At 37.6% G+C, this 26,383-nt stretch overlaps 1 protein-coding gene across 8 annotated transcripts in view; it reads left to right on the top strand.

Moving 5' to 3' along the window:
• Positions 1–26,383, top strand: part of CPEB3 (cytoplasmic polyadenylation element binding protein 3) — a 77,154-nt gene that overhangs the window by 41,565 nt on the left and 9,206 nt on the right. For 6 of the 8 annotated variants that reach the window (XM_063163472.1, XM_063163476.1, XM_063163477.1 and 3 more), the window contains exons 5-9: positions 6,021–6,044; positions 10,531–10,698; positions 12,405–12,494; positions 24,597–24,715; positions 26,001–26,115. In XM_063163472.1, coding sequence (XP_063019542.1) covers positions 6,021–6,044; positions 10,531–10,698; positions 12,405–12,494; positions 24,597–24,715; positions 26,001–26,115 — 516 coding nt within the window. The remainder of the gene's footprint in view (positions 1–6,020; positions 6,045–10,530; positions 10,699–12,404; positions 12,495–24,596; positions 24,716–26,000; positions 26,116–26,383) is intronic. The other 2 variants (XM_063163478.1, XM_063163473.1) reach the window with 1 other exon arrangement.

The following is a 26,383-nucleotide window of genomic DNA, read 5'->3' as shown; positions in this document are numbered from 1 at the left end:
GAAGATTTTGGGGGATGTTTGTCTCCAGCTCCTCGTCCTCTGTGGCAGCACTTCTGCCTGTGCTTCAGCTCTTATTCCTGTTTGCTCATTCCAGCCTCTGGAAACTGGGGATTTTCCTGCCTGCCTGCCTTGAGCTGCTGTCTGTGGATGTTGGAGGGCATTGTTTGCTGTGAGGTGCTGCTTAGCTGGCAGCACAGGGGGATGTGCCACCACCGTTCTGTTCATTGTGTGAGGCTAAATCATCAGCAGCTGAAAACACTGAGTTCTGAAATAATGAAATTCATGGGGTAAAAGAGATTACTTTTATATGCATAATTATTATGAATCTCTTAGTGTCATTAGTGGCATCATGCTAGTGTACATACAGAGTTGAACATGTGTATAAACATGTTTATATTATAAATGCTCTGAAAGTTCAGAATTATCCTTCTGCAGAGGAATGCAATGTTCAAATATTCAGAGAGATCCAAGCAGAGTCCTAAAGAACAGCTAAATAAAGGAAGATGCAAATATTAGATTGGAAGCATTTTTGAAGGGGAAATGGTATAGCTTTTGTCTGTACTAGATCTAAATGCAATTTCTCAAATTGAAATAGTATTTAGAATCAATTAGTGACATAAGGTAATTTTTTAGTTCATACTGGGGCAAACAGTGCAAGAATTTTTATAAACTTTCATCTACAACACCTTATTAAATACTTGATACTGTAATTTGTAGGGGAAATGTGGCATAAATTTAACTCAAAGGTGTCCTGCATCCTTTCTCTTGCTAATATCCAATACCATTTGTAGCCATACATTTCTGCAGCCTTTGCTTCTCTTGAAGATGTGCTCCTTTCTGATTAGCTGAGCAACCAGGGCTGAGTGATGAGCATGAATGCATAGTCAGCTACATGGCAGGTGGTGAGCTGTCTTCAGGGCTTCTTGGGAACTCCAGAAAGCCTCAGTGACTTCAGTGGGAGAGAAGTGTGGCAGGTGAAAAAGGAAGATGGGAATAAATGAGGGTGTGTGATCTCTATAAAGAAGCACTGAAGTGTTGTGCTGGGATCCCCAACAATCTTCTGTAAAATAAATGTAGTCTAAAGGTAGTTAAATTAAACCCCTTTGTGAAATGCTGGAATTTTGTTTTTTGTAAAGCTTCTCTGCACAGTGACTTTGCAGTCCTGTTGGGCTACAAATGTTCCATCTGCTTCCACTGTTCATTCTTGTCTCATACAAAAATGTGTCATCTGTGAGGTCTGGTACTATTTGCTCTCCATCTGACTGTCTTTTCATTAGTGTAATTTAGTTCTACTTATTCAGAGTAAAATAATTTGAAAAAGACATTAAGGAAAGGATTTGGGGCACTTTTTTAGATGTCTGTGTTGAGATTTTGGTTTTGTTTTGTTAATCCTATTTATGTGGGGAAGTTGTCATGCCATGACAGGAAATGTAATGCCAACAGAACCATTTCATTTTTTATTTTCAGGTTTCTGTTGTTTTTAAAATTGCTTGTCTCCTTAAGAGCTATTGTACTTAGCTCTTCCTGATGTGCTGTTTTCAAACACATATAGTGTTTAGATGTAAGAGTTGCTGAAGTAGCATTTTATATTTGAAAGTTTTGCGAGTGCTACTGTTATACCTTGAAATAAACTGCTCCAAATTGAAAGCTTCTTGAGTTACTTTTGTCTTGCAAGATCTTGGGTTGGCTGTTTAACAGCTAATAAAAGCTCTCTTCTTGTAGTGGTAATATTCTGGGCAAATGTGTGACTAAATTCCAAGAGGCATCAATCTCATCTAATAGTTCAGTTCTTGCCTGTAGGAATTTGCTGAGCTCTTTAGCCCAGTTGCCAGGCTTGGTTACTAATATGTCACCATCTTAATGGCATATATAGAATAACAGAAAGGAATAAAAAGCACTGAGAAAACTTACAAGGTTTGCAAAACTAGTCCTGATTTAGTTGTGAAGAGATCTGAGTGAATATAAGTGGAGGGAAAACATGTCTGATGTGAAGTGTGAGCTAGCAAAGGCAGTGGGGTTCAGAGGAGCCCCAGAGTGTGGGAGCTGTCACTTTGCTCATCACCTTGTGAGGTTTTTCATAAGCAGCTGTACAAGCATTTGGTATTGATGCTGCCTTGGAGGCTGTGAGGTGGGCTTGCTGATATCTCAAAGTCCCTTCTATACCTATTTTAATTTTTAAAAGGGTAAAGGGGAAGCAGGGGAGCAATAGTAAGTACATGCTTTTTCTTCTTTCTTGCTTTCAGTTTTTTGTATTGGCATCTGCACTTCCAGAGATCCAGTCTGGCTGTTACTGAAGGCAGTATCTCTTATCAGTGGCTGATAAAGGCTTTTTCTAGCAGAGGAAGATTTGTTGTCTTCCTTTTAATCCAGCTTGGTAGCTCTTTATTGCCTTCATGTTTGTTTGTTTGTTTTCCCCACTGCTTTTCCTGCCTCACCACCTCACCAATGTGCTTTCCTTTCATCTTTGTGATCCTCTCTGTTGTGGGTTAGTGCCATCTGTTTCCTCTGAATTTTAAGATTTGCCAGGCTACTCCAAGAGCATTATATATGATGCTAGAAGAGATGAAGCAGCCTGGCTGTTAAAAATGTGAGTTTTATTGGTAACAGATTTTTTTAAACTAAAATGAGAAGATGAAAATAGATAAACCTTCCCTTTTGGGAAGGTTTATAGTTGCTTGGCTGCTTGTATGCCTCAGGAAAGGACACCTAAGCTGGTTTTGGATGTTGAATGCAGTTCATGTGTTTGATCAAGTGTTTGAGGCCCAGTGTGTGGGACTTAGCTGCACACAGCTTACATGTAGCTTGTGATTTTCTGGTGATGAGATTCTGTTGTATATGTTAGAAGGGAGGTTGCTGCAACACTTGCATTGTTAATATTGGAAAAAAATCAACCACAAGGGACTGTTGAGGTTCATATAACCAAATCATTGTAGTGCCCATCTGCACATCCAGATGTGCAGATCTGTTAATGGAAGTTGAGAACCACCTTTTGAACCACTTGTAGATGAATGTCCATCTTTGCAATTCTTCTGGATGATCCCTCTGTAGCAGAAAAACACATTGCATAATTATACTTGCTTGTGTCACCTTCTCTCAGTTCATGAATTCATTTCCCTGGTATTTTAATTCACTTGTAAACTTCCAGATCCTAAGAACTTCAGAGACCCTCTGTTCAAAAGCAAATGCTTGACATGTTTTCCTTTCTGATCTTGGAAAATCATTGCATAACTCATAATGTCCTAAAGCAAGTATTGTTCTGAACTGCTGACTGCTTCAAGAATACAAATGAGTGTTCCAAGCCAGAAATAAGATTCTGGTACCTTATAAATCAAGGAGGTTCCCAGTCTTGTCAAATAAACTTTCCTTTAGCCAGTATAGCTCCATAATTTCTAGTCTGAAAATGCTGAACTCTTGTTTTTTCATAGAGGTAATGCTATTTTACATCAATTTAACAAGTGTCTTCAAGATTTCTTTGAAGTGTGCATCTTTGATATTGTGGCCACATAACTGCATGAACAAGATAAGTACCAGAAGTGAAGAAATAATGTTCTTAAAAATCTGAAAATACTGCCTATTAAGTCTTCCATAAAATATGATAATACAAATAAATGTTGTTGCCTATTTATAAATTTGAAATTACATTATCAAATTAATTTTAAATTATGATATGGAGAGCATGTAGATATTTATTTAAAATATTTTGAGCTAATATTTTATGGATTCAAAAATTTATTGTTTCCTAGGACTGCTGATTATTTGATACAAATACAAGGTGCAGTTTCAGTCCCACATTATAATAAAAGAGTAAAAAAAATCCCAGAAAAGTTCTTTTTCATCAGATTCATGTAGCCTTGAGATGCAGTTAAAATTTGAGTGAGTTTTGATTTACTGCAACAATGGGCAATCTTAGCTGCAGGCTTTGGGGAATTCCAAAGCATTAACACTGAGTTTCCTTGATTGCATTACAAGATTTGAGGTTTGGGGAGTTTGTTGTGCTGGTTTGTTAAAAGCTTAAATTCTGTCCTTCATGCTAGAGTTTCATGTTCATAAAAATAGGATTTGCTTCTGGGACGAGGGGAGTTAATCGTTTCAGGAGAGTTATCAGTGGCTGAAAAAGAATCTGTTGTTCCTTTGCATTTGAGGCCATGCAATTTGGGACACAGCAGTTATGTAACTTTGTACCTGACAGTTACAGAACGTTGCTGAGGATGGACAAACACCAAGGCAGGGATGATCCTGCTGCGAGCTGCACAATCCACCCGTGCACTTTTTACATGGGGAAATGTGCTCATCCCCTCCTAAAGCACCTGGGTTTGCCTTAATATTAATGATCCAGGACATACCTAGGAAAGAATCCTTTGTGTTCAATTTAGAAACATTCCAGGAGATGGTTTTCTGTGCAAAAGGACATTTACATGTGGCACCAAACCCAGTACATGGGGAGCAGGTGCATTAGTGGGGGTACCGTTTAAGGAGCTCCCAGTCACTTTTTGTCTTCTGTTGGACAAAAAGAGAAAGTAACTTCATGAACATAGCTCTGGTAATTTCATTGTTTGTAATAGTGCAGTACTCTTATTTTCTTGCATGTCTTCATTCAAGAATAATTTCTAAATTGTTTACTTTCTAAAGTATTTACTGGAGGCATTATGAAATTCACCTGATGAACTATTACTGCTATTTAATCTGTTGTGCTGTGAATTTTGACTTGTGAGCAAGATGGGTATTTTTTTATTTAACTTGTCTCAAATGGCACATTCAAACTTCACTGAGAAAGCAGTGAGAAAGCAACATAATAAAATGTGCATTGACATTCTGAAGTTGTCATGCTGAATAACTCAGCTTCTTGGAAAAAATTAACATTTTAATATAAATACTAGTTACAACTGAGATAATTTTCAAATTGTGTGTATATGTATACAAAATGTAATCAATAAGGGTGAAATTTCACCTTCTTTGAGTATTTAAATATGATGCAGTGTTTTTAAATCAGCAAAAACTAACTTGCTTGTCTTCCTGTTTAAGTGAATTGCACTATTTTGCCCCTGGAATTTACAGGCAAATATACCTTCGGGGAGTTTCAGTAACTTTTATGGACTTAAAGACTATGTGTAAATGCAAATATAGGCACTGTTCAGAAATAAGAGCTGGGCTTGGGAAGGAGCAGGAGCACTGAGAGTGTTACAATGAGGAGAGAAGGAAACAAAACAAAGCTCTGTTGCCTCTCACCTGAGCTCGCTTCTGTTGAAAAACCCACTTGATCCCTGGCCTTCCATGTTTGATTACCTTGGCAGGATGGATGGTTTTGTGACCATCAGTGATCCTCTGTAAAAGATGTGTTTTCCAGATTATTTTCTGTTTTTCTAAAACTTCAGATCAAAAATTCTGGGTTTTGCATTTGCCACTACATCACAAAATACAGTTCTGAAGTTGTCCAACATTGTGGATTTGCCATTGATGCATGTCTCATTGAAATGCTGTGTTTATTCTGGTAGTTATGAAAGCATTTTGTCAATCTAGTTTGATTCATATGAAGGTACTGGCTATTGAGTTCATATTGTTTTAGTAGGATTTTAGTATTTACATATGGTTAATTATTTAAATTGAAACATAATTGGGAAATATGTTTTCCACAACTATTTAATAAAATGCAAATCTGGTTCTTTTAATTAGAATTACTGTTGATGATGTTTATTGCCACTTAAAACCATAATCCTAAATTATTATTTTATAATACTGTCCTATATGCCTGATTTTTTAAATACCTTCCTTTGCCCTTTGCTATGTAGAAACCTTCCACAGCAGGTATGTTCTTTTTTTTTTTTTTTTTCCCCTGGCTGTATCATCTTCAACTTTTTTTCTTGTCTTGGATTGTTTGAATTTCATCCTGCACTTTTAAATGTCTTTTCCTTCTTTATGGTGGGAGGGGAAAAGGAGAAGAGGTAGAAGCTACATTCTCATTGCTTTTGGAGCTAAATCTAATGACAGCTGTACCCACAATTTTCTTCTGTGTTTACATGCAGCCAGGAGCTATGGGCGGAGAAGAGGTAAAAGTATTTACTAAATGTTTTGTTTGCTGAATAGTGGGAGAAATAAATATCTAGTTTTCTCGTGGTAAGATGATGTTACCAATTTTAACAATATGTAGTTGTTCAATTGCTTTGTATAAATCAATCTCATATTCTTCCTTTGCAAAACAGCTCCCTTTTAACAGCATCTTAAAGCAGTGATGATCCTGAGCTGATAACTGCAAGTGTTGCTATTACTAGAGAACTGGAGGATGGCTGAATGTAAAGATTCTCATGACATGTATTTGTGACTTGAAATGCAGTGTTCCAAAAAAAAGATTGGGTTTGGGTTTATGTTCGGTGTTTGTTGGTTTTGTAGGAGTCCAATGTTTAACTGCTGCATTGAACATTCAAAAATGACTTTTGTTCTTACATTAAACAGCTTTTTCTGAATATTAGACTTCATTGCATTGAATTGCCTCAGATAGAACATGTGTGAATACCAATGCTAGTAACTGTCCTCAGCAGTGAATATTGATAATCAGTTTTAAAGATACAGTATTTGAGCACATTTTAACAGTATTTCAGCATAGACAACCCTTAAAACATAAAAGCAAACTGAAAATATTTTATAAATGTACAGTGCTATGTATCAGTTTGTTCTGAGAGATGAAGGAACAAGGACAATAGCAAGTCCAACAGCTATACTGAGCAAGCCCCTCATGCAGCTTACATTTCTGTCCTGTGCTGGAGCTTACACAGACTGGTTGTTATTGAGAAAATAACAGTGAAAATGGCAGCTTTTAACAATTACATTTAGGTAGTGCCATCTGCAAGGGGTACTTTAGCATTAAACTTAATTTTATCTTCCCTTCCTGAAGTTCCCTGCTAGCTAGGCAGGTGACATTGCCCCCTTTTCCAAATGTAGAATTTGCATCACCTTAGAGACAGATGTATGCATCACACAAACCAGTGTGTCTAAGGGCTTTTGTCATTTGTATGGGTTGAGGTGGTAGGATGTACAGGCCATACTAACATGGTTTGTAATTCAGAATTTGCTCTGATTTGTTTAAAGCTGACACATTTTAGTGTTCATTCGATAGCTAAATCTGAAACAAAAGATTCAGATTTTCCTCACAAACTTACTCTCTGTGAACATGAACACTGTTTAATTTAATTTTAAGATTGTGGCAGGTGTTTTCAGATTGATCAAATGGCACCAAAGTAGGAAAGGAGGTAGGAATCAGTAGGATACTATGAATTACTGGCAACTCCTGTTTACTTGTAGAAGCAAAATACAATAATGCAGAAGTAATTGTGATGAATATAATTTAGGCTGTTTTATATAAATATTAGTGAAGACAAAACAGGGCAAACAAGTTCTGAATGTGCTGGCTTTTCAGATTTATTTTCTCACTACCAAGAAGCATGTTTCATTCCACAAGACTTGTTTCCTGTGTGAAATGCAGGCTTTTCCATACTAACAAGTAGATTTGTGTGTGTGTTTCTTGTCATTAATGTTAGGGATTTTGACTTGCCTCATTCATATTAAAGTCTGTGATGTTCATGCTTTATCATTACCTTGACTTTTATAAGGTTGGTTTTGAGCTTCCTTAACCTTAAGCATGAAATTCCACAACAGTCTTTTAAAAAATGTGTTGGTTATCAAATATTCTCATATATCACTCTCTATTATTGCTTTTAACATTTGCATTGGGATAATATGCAGAGTAACCACAGGCAAGTCTGTGCAAGGACTCATTTTATGTTTGTTATACTTGGCTATTTTAATTAGTGTTTGATTCTCTCACTGTGACTAAGCCTCTGCAAAGAGAAGAAGTTTTGTCAGACATTTCTTGAGGCTTGCCATAAACTCTCAGTTCCCTACTTGATTCTCTCTTTCCTTTGGGAAAAGAGATGAGCATTTCTTTGTAGGTATCATGCTATGAGCTGTTGAGTCATGTTCTTGGTACCTTGTTTTTTAACTTTTACAACCAGTTTTTCAGGTACAGATTTAAGCACCACTGTGGGAAATCAGCCCAAACTATTTTGCTACACTGACAGCTCAGAGATGCCCAGGGAGGGGTACAGAAGTATGTTACAAAAAAAGTGCATTTAGTGATGCTTTCCCATACTGTTCTCCCAGAAATTTGCCCAGGGAGTCTCTTGAGGTGATGTTTTAATATTTATTGCCTTAGATTGCATTTTTCTCCTGTTCTTACTCATTCCCTTTTCTAAGCCTACATAAATTTTTAAACATCCCAAAAAGTCTGTAGCAAGGGTTTCCAAAGTTTGCTTTGCTTTCAGCCTTGGCATGTACTGATTGTGTTCAATGCAGTTCATTTTCCCCTTACTGGAGAAGAGTGTGAACAGTTATTCCCTTTTCCCTTGTCTGTATGCTTTCCATTATTTTAAATGTATTCTTCTTACATTCAGCTCTATACTTCACATAGCTATAAACTTATAGAACATCATTTGCTTTTATTTAAGGTGAGTGTGGTGCCTGTAGACTGCCAAGTGTCTGGCATGGTGCTTAGAGGTGATACCTTGCTTTCTAAGTTGCTGTGAATTTTTATTATTTCCTTCACAACTCAGTCTCCTCTGCAGATCTGTATTTTGGTGGAACACCTTGTTATTAATTTGATATGTCATCTTCCACTAATGGCTCATGTTAGTTGTTTGTTTACTTTTTACAAGAAGGTAGGTTCATGGGCAGGAATTAAAAGATGAATTATCTCTCCAGTAATGTCAGTCTCTGAGATATTTTCAGATTTCCAGCTTTTCAATGAGTGTTCTGATTTGATATTTTTACACAGTTGTAGTATTCTTCATTATTTTTTCTCTCATGCAAATGTTCTCTTTTATTTTGAGATGCATATGTTTATATATATGCATGACGTGTTTGTCCATTAATGGAATATTCATCAAAAGTCTTTTGTGTTTTATGCTCTGAACCCACCATTTCTGACAACAAGTCTTTGAAAGGTAGCAGCTCTACATCCTTCTCTGATTGTGGCATTTACCATATTTTTTATGTTGATGTGTAAATGCACAGTAGAATTTTTACTTCAGTGGATTTTTGTGTCTCTAATCTCTTCCATTGTTTAACATTCAATATATTATTTTTAATATATTTTTCTGGTGCCTGATGTTTGTAATTAAAAATCAGGCTGATGTTGTGTGTCAGTAACTTTCCTGACTTTATTAGCTTGTTTTTCATACACAGGATTACTGTTTCTTTTTTTAATCTGTCTTTTGCTACTGGAGACAATTACTGATATTTTCAGTGTATATGTTTTTCTGACTGCTGTCCCTCTGTCTTGATTTTTCTCCTTGGCCCTGTTTTTATTTCCTTCACTTCCTGTGCTGTTAATACCAGTATGGTATTAAACTGTAGGTCTTGCCGTGTGAATTTCATGTGATTCATTACCTTTGAATTTAATTATGTGCACTTGCAAAAGTATAAATACATTTATACTTGTAATCAACCCTCCTATTAACTGTTTGTATCAATTAATTCTAATTTCATCCCTGGGAGAAATCCTCCTTGATATGAGGGGACAGGTAGCCTTTTCAGAGTTGAGATGTGGTTCTTATTTATACATCTCTCTATATTGCAGGATGTATTTACTCAGGTATAGGGAATTGTTAAATTCCAAAGTTGGCAAGTGATGCTTATATGCAGTCTTTGAATATTTTTTCTCTTCCTTGTTAATAAATCTGTTCTTAAGATAATGTGTGTGTTCTTTGTTAGTAATAGAAACAAGTTGCTATTGCTTCAGATCGTTACAAATAAATTCTTTACTTTTCATTAACAAATTGAGTAGGAGCCATTAATGTTGATTTTGCCTGTTCATGACTGGAAGGGATGTTTTTTTTAACTCTAACAAACAGGCTGACAGGCTGTTCTACCTAACACTGTTTTCCTTCAAGTGCAAGTTCTTTGTGGTTTATTTAACAAGATTTTTTTTCTTGTTCACTGAATCTCTTCACTTCCTGTTTAGTATCCACAACCCAAAGCTTTTCCATGTTTATTTTGCTGTTTGCCCCCCTACTCAGCGTGGGCTGTGTTCCCTGGAGGTGGAAGTGCTGCAGCCCTTGCTGTCAGGATCCTGTACAGCACTCAGAGGACTGTCCTGCTCTGCAGTGCAGTGGCTTGAGGGATCTTGAGATCATTCCTTCAAGATCTGTTATGGAAGGTGTAAATCTCTAACTGGTTTGAAATGTAAATTTGCAAAAGTTATTTCTATAGCTGTGTCACATACTTTCATCAGATAACTTGTTTTTCATTTCTATCCATTTGCAAGGGTTTGTTTTAAAGCTAAATTAGTTTTATTGTCTTGGAAGGGTAACACTCTTGGAAAAATGGAAACAATACTAATGAACATGAATTGGAAAACTGGACCATCTAGCCCTTTAGTGCAAGTTCTGCTAAAGTAAAACAGCAAAAGGGAAAGTTTTTTACTGAAATATTTCCTTCTCCAGGAAGTAGCATTAACTGTAGATCCTACAAAATCTGTTCCAGGTCGGTCTTCACTGTTTCCTTTTGAGGATGGCTTCCTAGATGACAGCCATGGGGATCAGTCATTGTCCTCGGGCCTCAGCTCTCCGACGCGCTGCCAAAACGGGGAACGAGTGGAACGCTACTCTAGGAAGGTGTTTGTTGGAGGGCTCCCTCCTGACATTGATGAAGGTACTGTGAATCACTTGCACTGCTGACATGTGGGAGTTGCCTTTCATATAATTACTATTAAATAGGTGATGATATTTTCATAGAGGCAAATGAATTTTCCCAGGTGTGTCTCTTGTAGTGCTTGTGGCAGTGCTTAGAACAAACACTCCCTGCCACCTCTGCAACACCCGAGCGTTTACCTGGCATTCTCGTACTGCAGATCAGAAGTGGCTGCCTGGCAGGTCCTCTGATCTGCATGTCTTCCCACGACTGCCAAGTGGGAAAGCTGAAAAAGGGAACTTAGTGGGTACTGTCTCTCCTCTGTAGTCTTTTCCTATTCTTGGATGTGGTTGACTCTAAAGACTTTCTTAATGCAGTCCTTTCCAAAATACTGTGGGCTTTAAATAACCCAGCACGTACCTTGGGTTCAGATGATAAATATAGGGTAATAATATAGTTTCAAAGTAATGACCTACCCAGCAAGGATGGTCAGAGTTTTTCTCAATCATTATCTGCTCTACTTGCATGTGTTCCCACAAACTCTTACTCCCAAACTAAAATCATCACAGTTTTTGGTGTATTTTTCATGGCTGGAATATAGCTGGAATCCACCACTGTCTAGCTTCAATGGGCATACACAGGGAATTTGAGGATGCCCTGTAATGAAATGAGGGAGCTCTCTTATCTACTAATCTGAAGCCTAAACCATGTACAGTTTTAATGAAGAAATAGCATGTTTACAAGCACCTCGAATGCAGTTCCCATGTCACACCAAGAGTTGCAGGGCTGTTGTATGGGGTCTGGTGGGTAATCTGGATTTGCAGCTGTAAGAAGCAACTGCCCAACAGGGATGACTGATGTACACATTGCTGGGACACTCAGAGTCAAAACACGTGCCCAGTCTGTCCTGTGAGGGAGTAACAGGGTGACCTGGGAGCTTTTCCTGAGAGGTCTCCTTCAGTAACCCTTTATCCTTCAGCTCTTCAGGTACACAACCTGTGTGTTCTGTCTCCAGATGCTTGAAATTCTGGCATGCAATTCATGGGGTCAGAGAAACTGGACACATCTCAAACAGCAATCCAGAAACTGTAAAACCCCACTGCCGTTTCTCCTGATGGCTTGTTCTGATCCACCTAAGATCACATTAAACTAATTCTTTCTTTAAAGTACGTTTAAAATTGTATTGAGAAAATAAGATTTTTTTCAAAAAGAAGTTTAAATACTTTTTTCCTCTTGGTGTGTGTTACATGGTGGTTCCAAGTTGATGCTTAAAAAGTGAAGAAAAGACTTGGTAATTCAAGGCAGATTTCCTGAAGGGCCTGAGGAAGGTGAAATGCCCACAGTGGCATGACCTGCTGCAGCCTCTTTCTAGGGCAGGCTGCAAGGAGCAGCCGTGCTGACATGGAGCTCCTCCATCAGTCCCATGTGGCTGCATCTGACCCTGCTTTGTGGCTATAATTAGAAATAGACCGCAGCTGAAGCATATTCACTTCTGATAGATCAGGTTTGCATTTAATCCTGCTGCTGACTTCCACTAGTGGAATGTAAAATCCCTTTTTTAAGCAGCCATGTACAGCACAGAGATGAAATAATATTTAGGCATTTGCTATGGACATCATTGCAGTTTTCACTGTTCTTGTTTTGTTTTGATTTTAAGTAAGACCTTTTTACCTTGCCACTGTCAGTTTTTATGTTCTCTCTAAGGTGCCTCATTTGTTTTTTTGTAGATGAGATCACTGCCAGCTTTCGTAGGTTTGGACCTCTTGTGGTGGACTGGCCTCACAAAGCTGAAAGCAAGTCATATTTTCCACCTAAAGGTAATTGGCTTAAAATACACTTAAGAGGGCTGTTCTGGTAAAAGGAAATTACATCTGCCATGTGGTAAAGCAAAGTTTTGATTCTTTATAGTGAATTTTCTATCTTTCATCAAGCATATTTTCAGCCATTGTCCTGATGGAAAAAAATTTCACAATTTGGTAATTGAAATGTGCTCCTCTGTGTGTACTTCTTCAGCCCACCTTGAACCCTTGAATTATGTCTTTATTTGTACCAGCAGTAGGTAGAATGCAAGCTGCAGAAATTTCATAGCTGATTTTGTTGTGGTTTGCACGTTGCCAAACCCAGGGGAGTAAGAGAGGAAGTGCCTTGGATTGGGTCACTGGGGTGGGTGTGCAGTGTGTTGCAGGGAGGTGACCCCAGTGTGAGCTGTGAGCCAGGAGCTCTGGTCCTGCTCCACATCGGGGCTCCCTGGGTGCTGGAGCTCAGAGGGCACCCAGGGTGGGCCAGAGTGAGCAGGTGGGGCAGCCTCTGATCAGGCAGCACAACGTTGTGCACTCCTGCTTTGGGTGCTGGTGGGAAATCTCTCTGGGAGGGACACTTGGCTAAATCAAACTGCTCTTGCTGTACCCTGCTCTCTCTGATTTTGTGCAATATGTTCTGCTCTCTTTCACATGTGCCTCTTGCATGTAGTTCCTGAGTTCACTCCTGATCTGAAACAGTAGCAGGAAGTTGTACGCAAAATTTCTGTCTATATGCAAAGATTTTCATTTCTCATTGACCCTGGAAGCTCTTAATTGCTCATTAGGGCCACTGATTATTTTGGCAGAACAATGGGCTGTTCAGTCAGTGAACTAGCTAATCCTGAAATATTTTGATATAGTTTGACTGTAAAAACACACAAATAAAAGCCAACTTAATTTATTTGGAAGCTTAATTGCTGGAGGCAAAATAACACTGTGACAAATACTTGCCCTGTGAACAGTATTTGGGACACTTAAAATCAGAAGAGAAGCCCAGACATGCTTCCTCTTTCCTGTTCATTCTCACCACTCAGCCTTGCTGTCAGCAGTTATGCAGCATCTGTTCTTGAATTTAAAAACAAATCAAACAGCCCTAAAAACAACAAAAAACACCCTCAAACCCTCTGCAATATTCCTAAGGACAGTTGTTAAAATATATGCTTTTCCCTTTTTATGTTACTTTTAAAGATCTCTGGGGTCTTTCTGGCTAGTGAATTCTAATTGTGCCTTCACTTAGAAGTTTGTTTTTTTTTAAGTAGAAAGCCAGCTTCTCCTTGTCCTTATTATCTCTTAGTATTATCTCCTTGTTTCCCTTTTTTATTTTTTTCTTCTTATTAATTCAGTAAGTTACTATTTGTTGAATTAACATGGGACTTCCAATTTTGATTTTGTTCTCTATCTGACTGTGGACTAGTTATGCCTTGACAAACTTGTAAAATGTTTTTGAGTAAGATCTATTTTAGCAGAAGACAAGGGAATGCAGCCTCACTTCTATTTCTGTCACAATTCTAATATAGGAAACAGCTTTCAAAGCCCCTGCCAGTTGCCCTGAACGTCTGTCTGAAAGTGCTAAACAACAGTCAATCCCAACTGTTCCAGATTTATTTATATCTGACTTCTTAGTTATCAGTCAGGGCTGCAGCATCAGACATCCTGCATGCCTGGCTCTGACATTCACTCACAGTCATGGTGAGCTCCCTAGGTCAAATGCACTTGATTTACTATGATCCCACACAGGCAGCACCTACACAGAAGGCAGAATATTATTTCCAGGAGTCAGAGGGTAAAGTTTGAATGTCTAATTTTTTTCACAGCTTTTTGTTGTTTTGTTTTGTTTTGTTTTTTTCCAATAAAGAGTACTTGCTTTTCAAAGTTATTATGGAATCATTTTCAGAAGTACCACAATAAAATGTCTCTAATGCTCATTTTAATCAGAAGTTCTTTCAGACCTAAAATTTAAGTTGGTGGGCTTTGGTTTTGGATCTTTTTTGTTTTGTTTTACTTTTTTAATTTAAGCTGTTTTGGTGTATTATTGGACATTCCCTTAAAAATACAAACAGAGATATTTGCAATTATGCTTGGTGCAAAATTCAGTGAGACTTATTCCACTGTCAAGTACTCATGAATTCAAATGTTTTCTCCCTTCATTTTTCTAGATGTCTTGTCCTCCATGTTCCATTGCTAGTCTGTAAATTTTCTGATGTTTTGAATATGAGTCTTTCAAATGGAAAACATGTCCAAAAAAACAAAGGACAAATGCAATTATGGAGGAGAGAGCTGGGGTTTCTATGCCAGCAATCTTGAAAGAAAACAAGAGAAATGAATTGTTGGAGTGAAGTGGGCATGATGCAGAGGCTATTCACACATTGATAAAGCCTGACCTTCAAGGCTTCTCCCAGCTCCTTGAATGTGCCCCAGAGGCAGTAAAATTGAGCCCTGCTCTTTCTGAACATATGTCATCACCTCCAGATGGACTTCAGTGTCCTTTTGATGGATGGCCTTTTCCATTGCTGGAGGGCCAGGTCATTGGGCAGTGTCTGGTCTTCCAGCAAGGTTCAGGATTTTTGTCTGTTTGCTTTGGTAAGTGTTCACTGGGAGCTTTGGGGCAGACAACATCAGTAGGTGATGCCATGGGTCAGCACAGGCAGTGAAGTTTTATGCTGCTGCTGCTTCACATCAAGGTTTTCTGTCCTCAGTTGCATCCAGGTGATGCAACATCCCCTGCAGTCCTGAATGAATCAATACAGATTTTCAGTATCTACTTGTTGGTATAATTTATTGAATTCTGGAATGTTTGCTATGCTGGTGCAATACATGAATTCATTCCCTGCAGTCAGCCTGTGTTAGGAGCACTCTGTTGATATTCTTAGGCCTAGGAAGAGAAGGCTGCAGAAACCATTAGCCATGGCTAATCTGATCAAGCATGAAATCTGAAAGATTAAAATGTTGCTTACAGTCTAGTGACCTCCACCAGCACTCACCAGCCCCCCCAAGGGCTTTATCTGGTTAGTTTAGTGAGTGAGTCAGGCCATAGATGTGTAGCCAGTTCCAGCAAGCCTTATTAGCTAATTTATTCGTTGGTGGGCTTGATTAGCTTACCTGCAGTGGCATTGTAAGCTGTCATTGGGACCAGCTGGAGTCCAGAAACATTCCTGCAGCACTGAGCTTGAACAAAGGTTTGCCTGGATTTGGCATCCTGGGCAGGATGGTGTCACCACAGGCCTGCTTGGGCACATTAGCTTAGATTTAGTGCTGGGCCTGATGGACAGAAATGTTTGTGTGTGAAATGATGCTGAGCTGGGGTCTCCAGCATGGTCACCTGGCTTATCCCAGTGTGAGCTTAACAGTGCCATTGTGGATCTTGGGGGATGGCACAGCAACACAGATGTGTCTGCACCATATTCCTCAAGCACATCATTGCTATCTGTATATTCCAGGTTTTCCTGTTTTCCCAGATACTCTAGGGGTTTGTTGCCCTTACTGAATCTTGTCTGATGTCACAGAATACACTGATCAGTGTTTGTGAAAGCAGTCTGCCTTTGTCAGTGTTTGAGTTTTGGGCATTGTAACAGCAAACCCAAAATCATTCTGTAGATCAAGCACAACTTACCTTACCTTGCTTGCCAGTGAGTTCCATATTTAGGTTGCTGAGAGAACAGGGATGCTCTTGTCACTGAAAGTGAATATTGTGCACTTGGGCAAGAGAAGCTGCCAACAGCTGACAATGTGTGGAAGAGGCTCCTATTTCTAGTTCTGAGCATCTGCATTGTTGCCGTAACATTTCTTTTTACCCCTCCTGTGCATTGTAAGCTTAGCACCGTGTTTGTATGTTTGTGTCATGCATGAGGTGGTTTTTAATGCTTTGCCTCTGAATAAGGCTAATTCATTCCCATTGCCTGAGAAGCCTTTGGATTACTTCCTTTGGCATCTGTTTGGATATGTTACTGACTGAACTGGCAAAATTATAAATGCCATGTGTTGGTCTTGGGTAAGCAGATGCCCAGTTCATAATGTGTTTACTTGGCTTTCACCCCAGAATTTGGGAATTAAATGTGGTTTTTGGTTAAGTATCTTTTGAGTGCCTATGAGACATTGAGAAATAAAGAAATATGAATTAAAGGATGCTGTCAAAAGTAGTTGCACATTACCATGTCACAGTCTGTTTATCTCTGGCAAAATCCAGATAATTCATGTTTTATTTAAATATAAATTGATGGGGTTTTCACTTATTTGCTGGTGTGCTGAGTTAAGCAATGCTTATGCTAACTACAGTAATTTTTTCTTTCCCTTTTTTTTATTAAACAGATGGTGCCAACTGTTTCAAAAACATTTTTTCAGTTGTTTTTCCTTTAACAGATTGCTAGCTTTAAACCAACTTTTTAAAAACTCTTTGCTGTTTTTTCCTTATGATAACTATGATTTTTCTAATAATCACTTAGAACTGCACCATGTGTTTTAAAATGCCAAAAAATATGCCAAAAACTCCTTTTTTTTTTTCATTTAGAAAGATTGATATTTGGATAGAGATGAGAATTAGAGTTAGAAAATGAAGCATGGCAGAGCTTGAAGATAGGATGGGTTTGGAATGGGAGGAATGCTTTGGCTTTACAGTTGATTGAGACGTGTGATGCATCAGTCTGATCCTTTTGTGTTTTCCCTGTTCTTCAGTTTGTTATGCTGTTATCTGATAAAATTAAGCACATTTGTCCCTACTGCTCCATATGAGACACTAGGGTGAGGGAGATCTCATGAAAACAAAACACTGTAAGCAAAGTTGCAAAAAGAAACATGAAATGATTCTCATGCTTTAATTTAAAAACAATTGGTGGACAATTGTTTTTAAATGAGTGAGTGTGTTTTTAAATCAGAGAGTGTGAGCCTCTCTGATTCTCTCCCAAGCACTGTTTAGATGGGAACACTGTTGTTGTAGTCTTTTGACTGATCTTGATTTCATGGATGAAGACCATTTCCATGGTTAATTCCAATGCCACTGCAGGGGCAGTTGTAGTTTCTGCCAGAGGAACAAGAGTGAACAGTTGCAAAGGTAAAGTATGGAATCATAATTCCACTTTCATTAGTTATATTCACAAGAAGGTATCTGGTCTGTGCAAATACAGCACTCTGTTCTGGAAAACAGCCTGCTTTGGCATAACTGATCAAATATGATACCAGCACAGTCCAGCATGAAATGCCAAGCTAATTTTTGTATGTAAAAAACTGAAGTCAGAGATGACAATATTTGTTAGAATGGAAACTGGCATTTCCTATCCAGAATTACATTGTATGGCAGAGAGTGATTCTGGGAGGGTTTTTAGATGTTTTTTGTGTTCCAACACAGGGACTGTGTGCAGTGTCAGTCGTTGTACCCCCTGACATCTGAGGCCATGTCTGTAATTTGTAGTCCCTGTGTCTTCCCACAGCAGGGCAGCATCATCCCAAATCAATGCAAGTCACAAAATATGTGGTGGCAAAAAGCAGTAGGCACTCATGTGCTCTTGTGTAGCTGTGTGACTTTAGCATGCTTTACAGAGAATTTTCTTTAAGGTTTTTGGTGACTTTTGTTTGAGCCTCCCTTTTTTAAGCTCTTAACACTGTTTCCTGTCTTGTCCGAAATGTTTGAGGATTCTAGGTGGTGTACTGATAATGATGATTTTTTAATGTCTGTCTTTGAGACTGCTGTGCCAGGTATCTAAGAGCATTCAAGGAGCTTGCTTCATGTAAGAGAATTTCTGTTCTCTAAAACTATGCCATTTGCAACTTCTTTTTCTAGGGGTAAACAAGAATCTGGTGAAGCAAAATACAAAAGTATTTTTGAGCCATCCAAGCCTAGGCAGAACAAATCTGATTCTGCAGTAGCATTGCAGGATTATTCTCTCACAGCTTTCAACAGATCCTACTTTCTTTCAGAATTGCTGGGTTGCTATAGAAGAAGCCACAATTTTTAGCAAGCATTTAACCCTTTTTCAATAATTTGAACATATCTAAGTACATTAAAAGCTTTCCATGTTTATCTGTAGAGGTAGCCAGACCACTTTTGTCAAATGGAAGGAGTTAACTATTTGTCTTATTCTCATTAACCTCTCCTAAAACCCAAGTAGATTTTACTGTGGGTTGTACATGTCACCCCTCCCCAATACTATTTTTATTAAATGTCATGTTTTCTTTTGTTTTATAAGTGGAGATACATGAATCGATCTGTAAGTATTATGGGCTTCAGGATAAAAGCTGTCCTTTGAATAGTGTTTAAGCTGAGGACTTAGTATTATTTTGTGCTTTGTAGTAACTTTTGCTATCTTGTTTTGCTAATAATTTAGGAAGCACAAAATCATCCTTTCAAATCATTGAAATATGTTGAAAGGGTTGTTGCAGGTGGTGGTGCAGAGACAGACTCTGTACTACCACTGCAGCATATTCATTGTTTAGATGATGGTCACCTAAAAAGTGAGTTGTTCCCTACTCCCACCCCCAATCAGTTGTAATTATTTAATGCATTAAAAACTTGAAGTCTTTAATTAAGTCCTACAGGCATTACATGTATAAAATTAAGTATTTGGTTCCTAGGATCACTTTAATGATTCTATCCTTAAAATAATGATGCAGTAATCTAAAATTGGTGCAAGATCATTGGAATACACACATCATAAATTTATCAAAGATAATATCCCTAATTATACTTGTGTCCTCTCCAATCAGAGGCTAGGGCTGGCAGTGTGAGTATTTCAGGGGCTATGGGTGCCTCTGCCCAAGGCCCTGCACCTGCCTCTCTCTGGGCTCAGAGCTGCTGTTTCCCTCAGCTGGCTGAGTGCTGTGCTTGGCACAGTGTGTCTGCTCCATACCCTGCAAATCCTACCTGCCTTTGGGACCTGCAGAGTATCTGACTGCTGACTGTACCAGGAGTGTAACCAGTAGTCAGCTGTATGCAGTGGAGGCTGGGCTGTTTCATTAATAAAGCTAAACACATAATTTTTTAGAGGCTTTGGTAAGTCCAGTATTTTTATTTTTGTTTTTTATATACTAATCTGATCTCCCAGGGAGATGCATACTCTTATTCACCAGAAACAGTTTTGAATTTTCTTTGGTTTTGAGAGGAATTTGTTGTTCAACATAATCCAGTTTTGAAAAAAAAATCCTTCTGTTACTAAGGAGGGTTTTTCAAGCTGCATCTTTTTCTTTCAGTCAACAAAGACAATAAATTTGAACAAACCAGAACCTGAAAACAATCCACATGTGAGTGAACATTCAAATGGTTATTAGCAGCACCACAGCAGCAAATAACTTGATTAAAAGAAGGGAAGTCAAAGCTTAGTGCTGAAGCTCTGCGTTCTGCCTTTAGAAATGTTCTACAGCTCAGAGAAGAGTTAGACACATACAAAAATCAGAAAATATGTTACTAACTTCATCTGTGCAAATGACATGGGATGTCTTTTCTTTTGATTGAAGTACTTTACTTTGAAGCTCTTGACAACAGTCTCGAAAATTTTGGGATAAGCAGCAAGTGCTGCTTGTTTTCTTTGTTAAGAAAAACATATAATTCAAAGCAAAATCTATTTTTATTGTAAAACCCAATATCAAATTTAATTTAAAATAACTGAAATCCAGCTAGCCTGAATTTTTGGACCAGTGCTTTCTTCCTCTGAATTTTTTTACCCAATGCTGATACTGTGCTTGAAATAGAAGCTGAAATCAAGCAGATAATTTCTATTTCTGTAGAGTTTTTCCACATTAATGTTGGTTGGAGTAGCACTGGAAGATGGTTTTCTTGCAAAGAAGAGTAACAGGTTTTGTTCAAACTTGGAAGCAGATGTCTCTTGAGCCATCTGTTCAGAGTAAAAGCAGCAGCAGCAGACCTGACCCCCTCCAGATGATGACCATGAGCTGCTCTGCCCAGAGTGGTCACCATTGCATATTGCCCTTGAAAATCAAAATTTAAAAATTTCAGTTCTGAATTAATTTGGGTTTTTTATATTTACTAATTTGAATGCTTTTTTTCATGCTGCTGACTCAGTAAACTTCACAAAGATAGCTTCCACCTCATCAAATATTTAGTCTTCCTCATATGAAATCCATGTGACTACTCTTACAACTACAGTAACCAAATTGTATATTAGAGCCTTTCTTTTATATCCTTTAATTCTGATTTATAGCTCTTATAGATCATGTTGCAGTCTGAAGTCTGATGTTGAAAATGGCTGTGACCTTTGAAAGAGGAGACAACACTATAAATTTGCTGTTGCAATGTTTTACACTAGTTCAGAAGTAAAATGCCAGATAAAGACAGACTATGCCTGTGGAATAATCTTTTGGTTAAAAAACCACCAAAAAAACCCAAGTAATTTATTTCAGTCTTTTCTTTTTTAATACAGGTGGGTGGGAGTATTTTTACTACAGGACAAACTGAGATGGCATATGTATACTGTTCTTTTGGGGCTTTTTTATCCATAAATGGTGAAAGTAATGTAATGATGCCTAGAAAATCTTTCTGCTTTTTTGGAAGAGACTTTTAAATCTTTAGCTGTAGGTATTTACTACACCACCATAGAAATGCTGTCCTTTCTTCTGAGGAAACACTGGGGCACCTCTCCCATGTCCCACAAATAATGCATGTCCAGAAAGCAGAGGTTCTGTGGGGATTGGGTTTCTCCTTCCACTTAAATTGGAGAAAAACACTGTAATATTTATGACAAAATAGAAATAAATGTTTGTGATATGGTAAGATCATTATTAGTAAGGGTTAAGTGTTAGTTTCAACTCTTTGGTGATCTTGTGATGTGGACTATTTAGTGCTAAGACTGGAGTTATGAAGACAGGCAATTCATTTTACAGAAACTACTGACACAGAACCTCAGTTTTCATTCGGCTCTTCTCTATGACCCACTCCATTGCTGACTTCTCTTGTTATGTCTCCTGGCTTCCATTTGATATGTACACTTCATTTTATTGCTATTAAGATTCAGGCTCCAATTATTTTCCAGTGTAACTGAGGATATGGAGTACAATCCTTTAATTAAAATCAAACAAACCCCTCCCCAGTACCTGTCTGTAATGTGGCATAGGAGGAATTTCTTACATATCACACCAGCCAGGCTTTGTCTGGTATTCATGAAAAACATGTAAAAATGTAAATGTGCAGAAATAGAAGAGTCTCTGTAAGATTCTAGACTGTTCCTATTTCTTATACACCTTTGTTTTTTAGAGAAAAGAATCAGCTGACAGGGTCAAACACTGCCATATAAAATTAGACTGACTAAAAGAAATTAATCTTTGCAGCCCTGACTAATACATAATTTCACTCTTCTGCAGGAGCTAAGTGAGATTACAGCCTTTGCTATTTTGAGATTTCTTAAGTATTTAAAGCCTTTGAAGTTTTTTTGAAAATGCAGTCATGTCACTGCAATGTTTAAAGGAAAGTCTGCAGTTTTTTTAACACCTTGGATTTTTATTTTTCAAAAATGAGTTTAATTTTTAATAGTAGTTTAGTCTTTGGATTTTCAAATGTGTTTTATTCATGTTCAAAGCATCTTCTAATAAGATTACTAAGGTGACTTTGAGCAATGACCCTTGTCATCACATTAACTGATTTAGAAATTTGGTTCACACTGTTTCTAAATGTTCCTTTCCTGTGAGATTTTAAAACAACTTTATTCTAAAAGTTCTAGTAAATACCACCATAATTCAGTTCAAAACTATTTTTTAAAATCTAGTAAAAAAAAACAAAAAAAAGAAAAAAAGAAAGTGAAATATATATTTCATGAAAATGTTAAGCCTATTTAAATTTACTTCTTTGAGGCAGCCATCTCAACCATCTAAAAATAACCCTAAAGAAATGAGACTAGAACATTAATTTTCTTTGCCATCCTTTTTTTTATATAATATGAGGTAGATTTACATATTGAAATACTTCTATAAGAAATCTGAGGTCGATGCTAGATTTTATTGTAATCTTGAAGCTTATAAAAACTGTCTAAATGGCAGAAAGTTGTGCTTCAAAGGTAGTTCAGCTTGTTTCAAGCATAAATGGTCCTTCCCTTTGGAGATGAAATCAGTGCATGTGACTGCCCAAAGATGTTTCTGACTTGCTATGCACACTGTAAAGAGGAAGTTCTTCTCTTCATTCTCCTAATTCTGCCACCCAGCCTCAGTGTTACAAAGCTGGAAACCTGTCACCCTTAGATTACGATTCCTGTATCTGATTTTGCATGTGGGCTGAATTTTGGGAAGTATGGATTTCAGATCAATTACATATGAAAACAGTAGATGATATGCAGACATGTGACAAGGAGATTCAAATACTCTTTGACCTTATATATAACTCTTCATTACAGTATTTCACTTTGTTTGAAAAGAGCCCAGACTCTGAGAACCAGAAATAGGTTAATCCTTCCCTGTTGGCTATATAACATTTGCATGCCAAATGCTGACTTTGTACCAGCAGATTCAGCTCATGGTTGATGCATTTGAACAACAGTTTATCTACTGTTGCTCTCAAATGTAAGAACTTAAATTATTAATTACATTGAGTATTCACAAGTTGAGCATAAAATGGTACCCTTCAGGTATTATCATAAAATTGAACTAATTCATAATTAATTGAAATTCTGAAGAAAAACTCTTGATTAAACTCAGTCTGCTCTGGACTTCATTAAGTAAGAGACCTGTACTTTTACTCCATTAGTACCTTTCTGAAATATTCCTGTACCTGAGTAACTAGAGACTGTCCAGATAACCTTTACTCTCACAGTGTTTGTAATGAATCACTTGAACGGAACAGAGTATAAAAATTCTAATATAACAAACTTTCTTCCTACCTTCTCCCATGGGTTATAAAACAGTCAGTGATTTCCTTTTACTCCACCAAACTGTGCCCAACCATGGAGCTGTAAAAGGAAGGTGTTACTAGATTTAGAAGACTAAAAGAAAACCTTTTCTTTTTGTAAACGTGCTCCTCTCATGAATGCTGCGAAATGCAGTCAGGCTTTTTCTGGTAAGCCATGGCAGGCATGAATCTGGATAATCTTTAACTCTTGAGAAATTTTTGCTTTAGGTCTTTTCTCACAAACTCTACCAGCTGTGGCTTGCTAAGTTGAATGGTGTCCACAGGGCCAGTAAGTTTATGTTCTTTCACATGCCTAATACATACAATGCATGTTCTGCTATAATAATGGTGAATGAGTCCTTATTTTCAGTTAATAACATGAGGAAAGATGAGCAGAATACAACATAATGCACTATTAGCTAAAACTGCAGTGTGACTGCCTGTAATTTGTACCAAAATGCCAGTTTTTAACATCAAGTATGAATATTAAGATCATCTTTTATTAGAAAGGCAGAACAGGCACCTTAATACACTTTCCATCTAGCACATTGTTTTGAAGAAAGAGGTCACTGAAGCCTTATTACAAACTGCTTTCAGTAATAGAGAAAGGTTCCCATCATTGGAGAAGATATGCCAATGTTGGTATTAATTGAAATAGAGATTTTTTTTTTCCTGACTGGCTGGCAAAAATGTTTTTGCCAGACTGTAACAACTTCATTTAGTTCCAAGTGTATCTTGCATTTCAAGTGGCAACCTTGTTTCAAGTTTGTGGGGCACAGTGTACATGCCAAATTTTTCAGTTTATTCTCAGCAAGGTTAACTGAAATTAGACCAACTGGACTAAATTACCCTTTCATATGGAAATTGTGTCACTGTTTAGATGTCAGAATAGGACATGTACAAAGGAGCTTAGTTCTCACACTGTTTTCCATAAAGTAATGAATCTTGGAGCTCAGGGTCAAGGATCTCCTAGGTTGGTTTCTTAAATTAGGGAAATTAATTTTCTCCTTATCCTTCCCCTGCTGTACCCTTTGGAAAGTTGTAGTGACTTTTCTTACACCAAAATACATTGTTGCCTTTTTCCCAGAGAATTCCAATATTTATTGGCAGCATTGCGGTGATGTGTTGCACCAACAGCAGAGGACGAGCTGGATTGCTTCTCCTCTGCCAAGAATCCAAATATCTGTGGATAACCTCAACAGTATTTGTAATTCGTATATTTTACCCACTTCTCTGGCTTGTTTGTTTAAAAATGTTCTATAAATTAATCTGTTACTTTTCTTTCTTGTGCCCTTATCTTTTTCAAGGTTACGCCTTTCTGCTGTTCCAGGAAGAAAGCTCTGTACAAGCTCTGATAGATGCCTGTCTGGAAGAAGATGGAAAACTTTACCTATGTGTGTCAAGTCCCACAATCAAGGATAAACCAGTAAGTAGCTTATGCCATGACACTTCTGCTGATTGCTAGCCCATTTGCTGTTACTCTTCTCAGTTAATAAGTTAATTATTTGTCATTTCCTGTTTCTGACCTTGCTGTTGCATTGAATTGACTTCCTGTATCAGCATAACATGGCTTTAACATTTGCTTTTTTCTGATAAATGCCATGTTCAATTAACTTTTATATTTGGTACTCCTGGTATGCTTCAGGAGTGTGCTTCCTTTTACAGCTGTAAAACAATGGAATGGTAATGTTTCATCTATTTGATTTAAGGGAAAAGAAAGCCTTATGTGATGAAATGAAGAAACTTAACCTTGCCAAATTATGATCCAGATAGCACCAAATATCCCCTGAATTTTGTTAGTTTTTTTATTATTATTTTTTATGCATTCAATAGCTAATCAATTTATAATTTAGGCCTCACTTACCTTATAGAAACTATGGGGTAATTTCAACTACTGCAGACAGCTATAGCAGAATAGAAGACATACAGCAGCCTGTTTTTATTATTCACATCTCTAACATTCCTTATTGCTGGTCTTTTTTTGTGCCCATGGAGATATAGAAATGAGGTGAAAACTGCAGGCAAGTAAGATAAGATAAAAAATGTGCTACCTTTTAAAAGTACTATTAAAACTCTTGCAGAGATGAATGAACAACCCAGGGTTGCAGCACAGTGAGCAGTCTTGTGTGATTCCAAGGATCAAAAAAATGGATTGATGAACAGCTTTATCTAAATAACTTCTGAGAAGTTTTTTCTGTTTAATCTAAAGATTTCTTATCAGCTGTATTGCTTGCTGCTCAGTAGAAACAGGAATTCACATATTATACAAATTCCTTTTGTATCTAAGCACAGAAATTAATTTTATCAGCTCCTATCAATGCTTTTAAATTTGTGGATCACTGTATGTGATTTCAGGAAAGCCAGAAGCCCAACCTGCAACTGTAATTGCACATACATGGTAAAATGTTCTGAAAGCCCTTTCACAGGTTTCTTCCTATGATGGCGATTAGGGGCAGGGAATTAATGAGTGTAGGAGTTTGTCATGAGGACCTTTAACTCAAGCCTGGCCTCTAGAGGTCATAAGTGAGTTGTCCCCCTTCTTTCAGATACTTAGATAATGTATGTTCTCTAATTGTCTTGGTTCTTATAAAACCAACTTACTGCTTTTGAAAAGTTCAAATTTTGTTTTTAATTATAGGAATATTTGGTATGCTTTTCTTAATTTTAATTAAGTGGCCAAGTTCCTCTGCTAAAAATGATCCTTAATACAGGTGCAAATTCGACCTTGGAACCTAAGTGACAGTGACTTTGTGATGGATGGGTCTCAGCCTTTGGATCCAAGAAAAACAATCTTTGTTGGAGGAGTTCCACGGCCTCTCCGAGCTGGTGAGTAGAAGGAAAATGTAGGACATGAAGCAGATTAAGTAGAAAAGATGAGGAAAGATAAATAGCATCTGTAAAAGATCAGAAAATGGATTCTGTTTTCCAAAGATCACAACTTGCTTTCTAAGACAAGGAGTATCTTCGTGTTTACAAAATACAAACAGTGAACTTCTTTATCTTTTAAATAGGTTACTAATTAGGATTGCCAGTAGAAAGAGCTTTCCCCAGCTTGGCATAATATCCTGGAAGTTGGCTGATTTTTTTGTAATGT

This window comes from Melospiza melodia, chromosome 9 (genome assembly GCF_035770615.1).
Source record: "Melospiza melodia melodia isolate bMelMel2 chromosome 9, bMelMel2.pri, whole genome shotgun sequence".
In the NCBI taxonomy this organism is placed as follows: Eukaryota; Metazoa; Chordata; class Aves; order Passeriformes; family Passerellidae; genus Melospiza; species Melospiza melodia.
The sequence above is the reverse complement of the archived record's forward strand: the minus strand, read 5'-3'. Positions and strand labels throughout refer to the sequence as shown.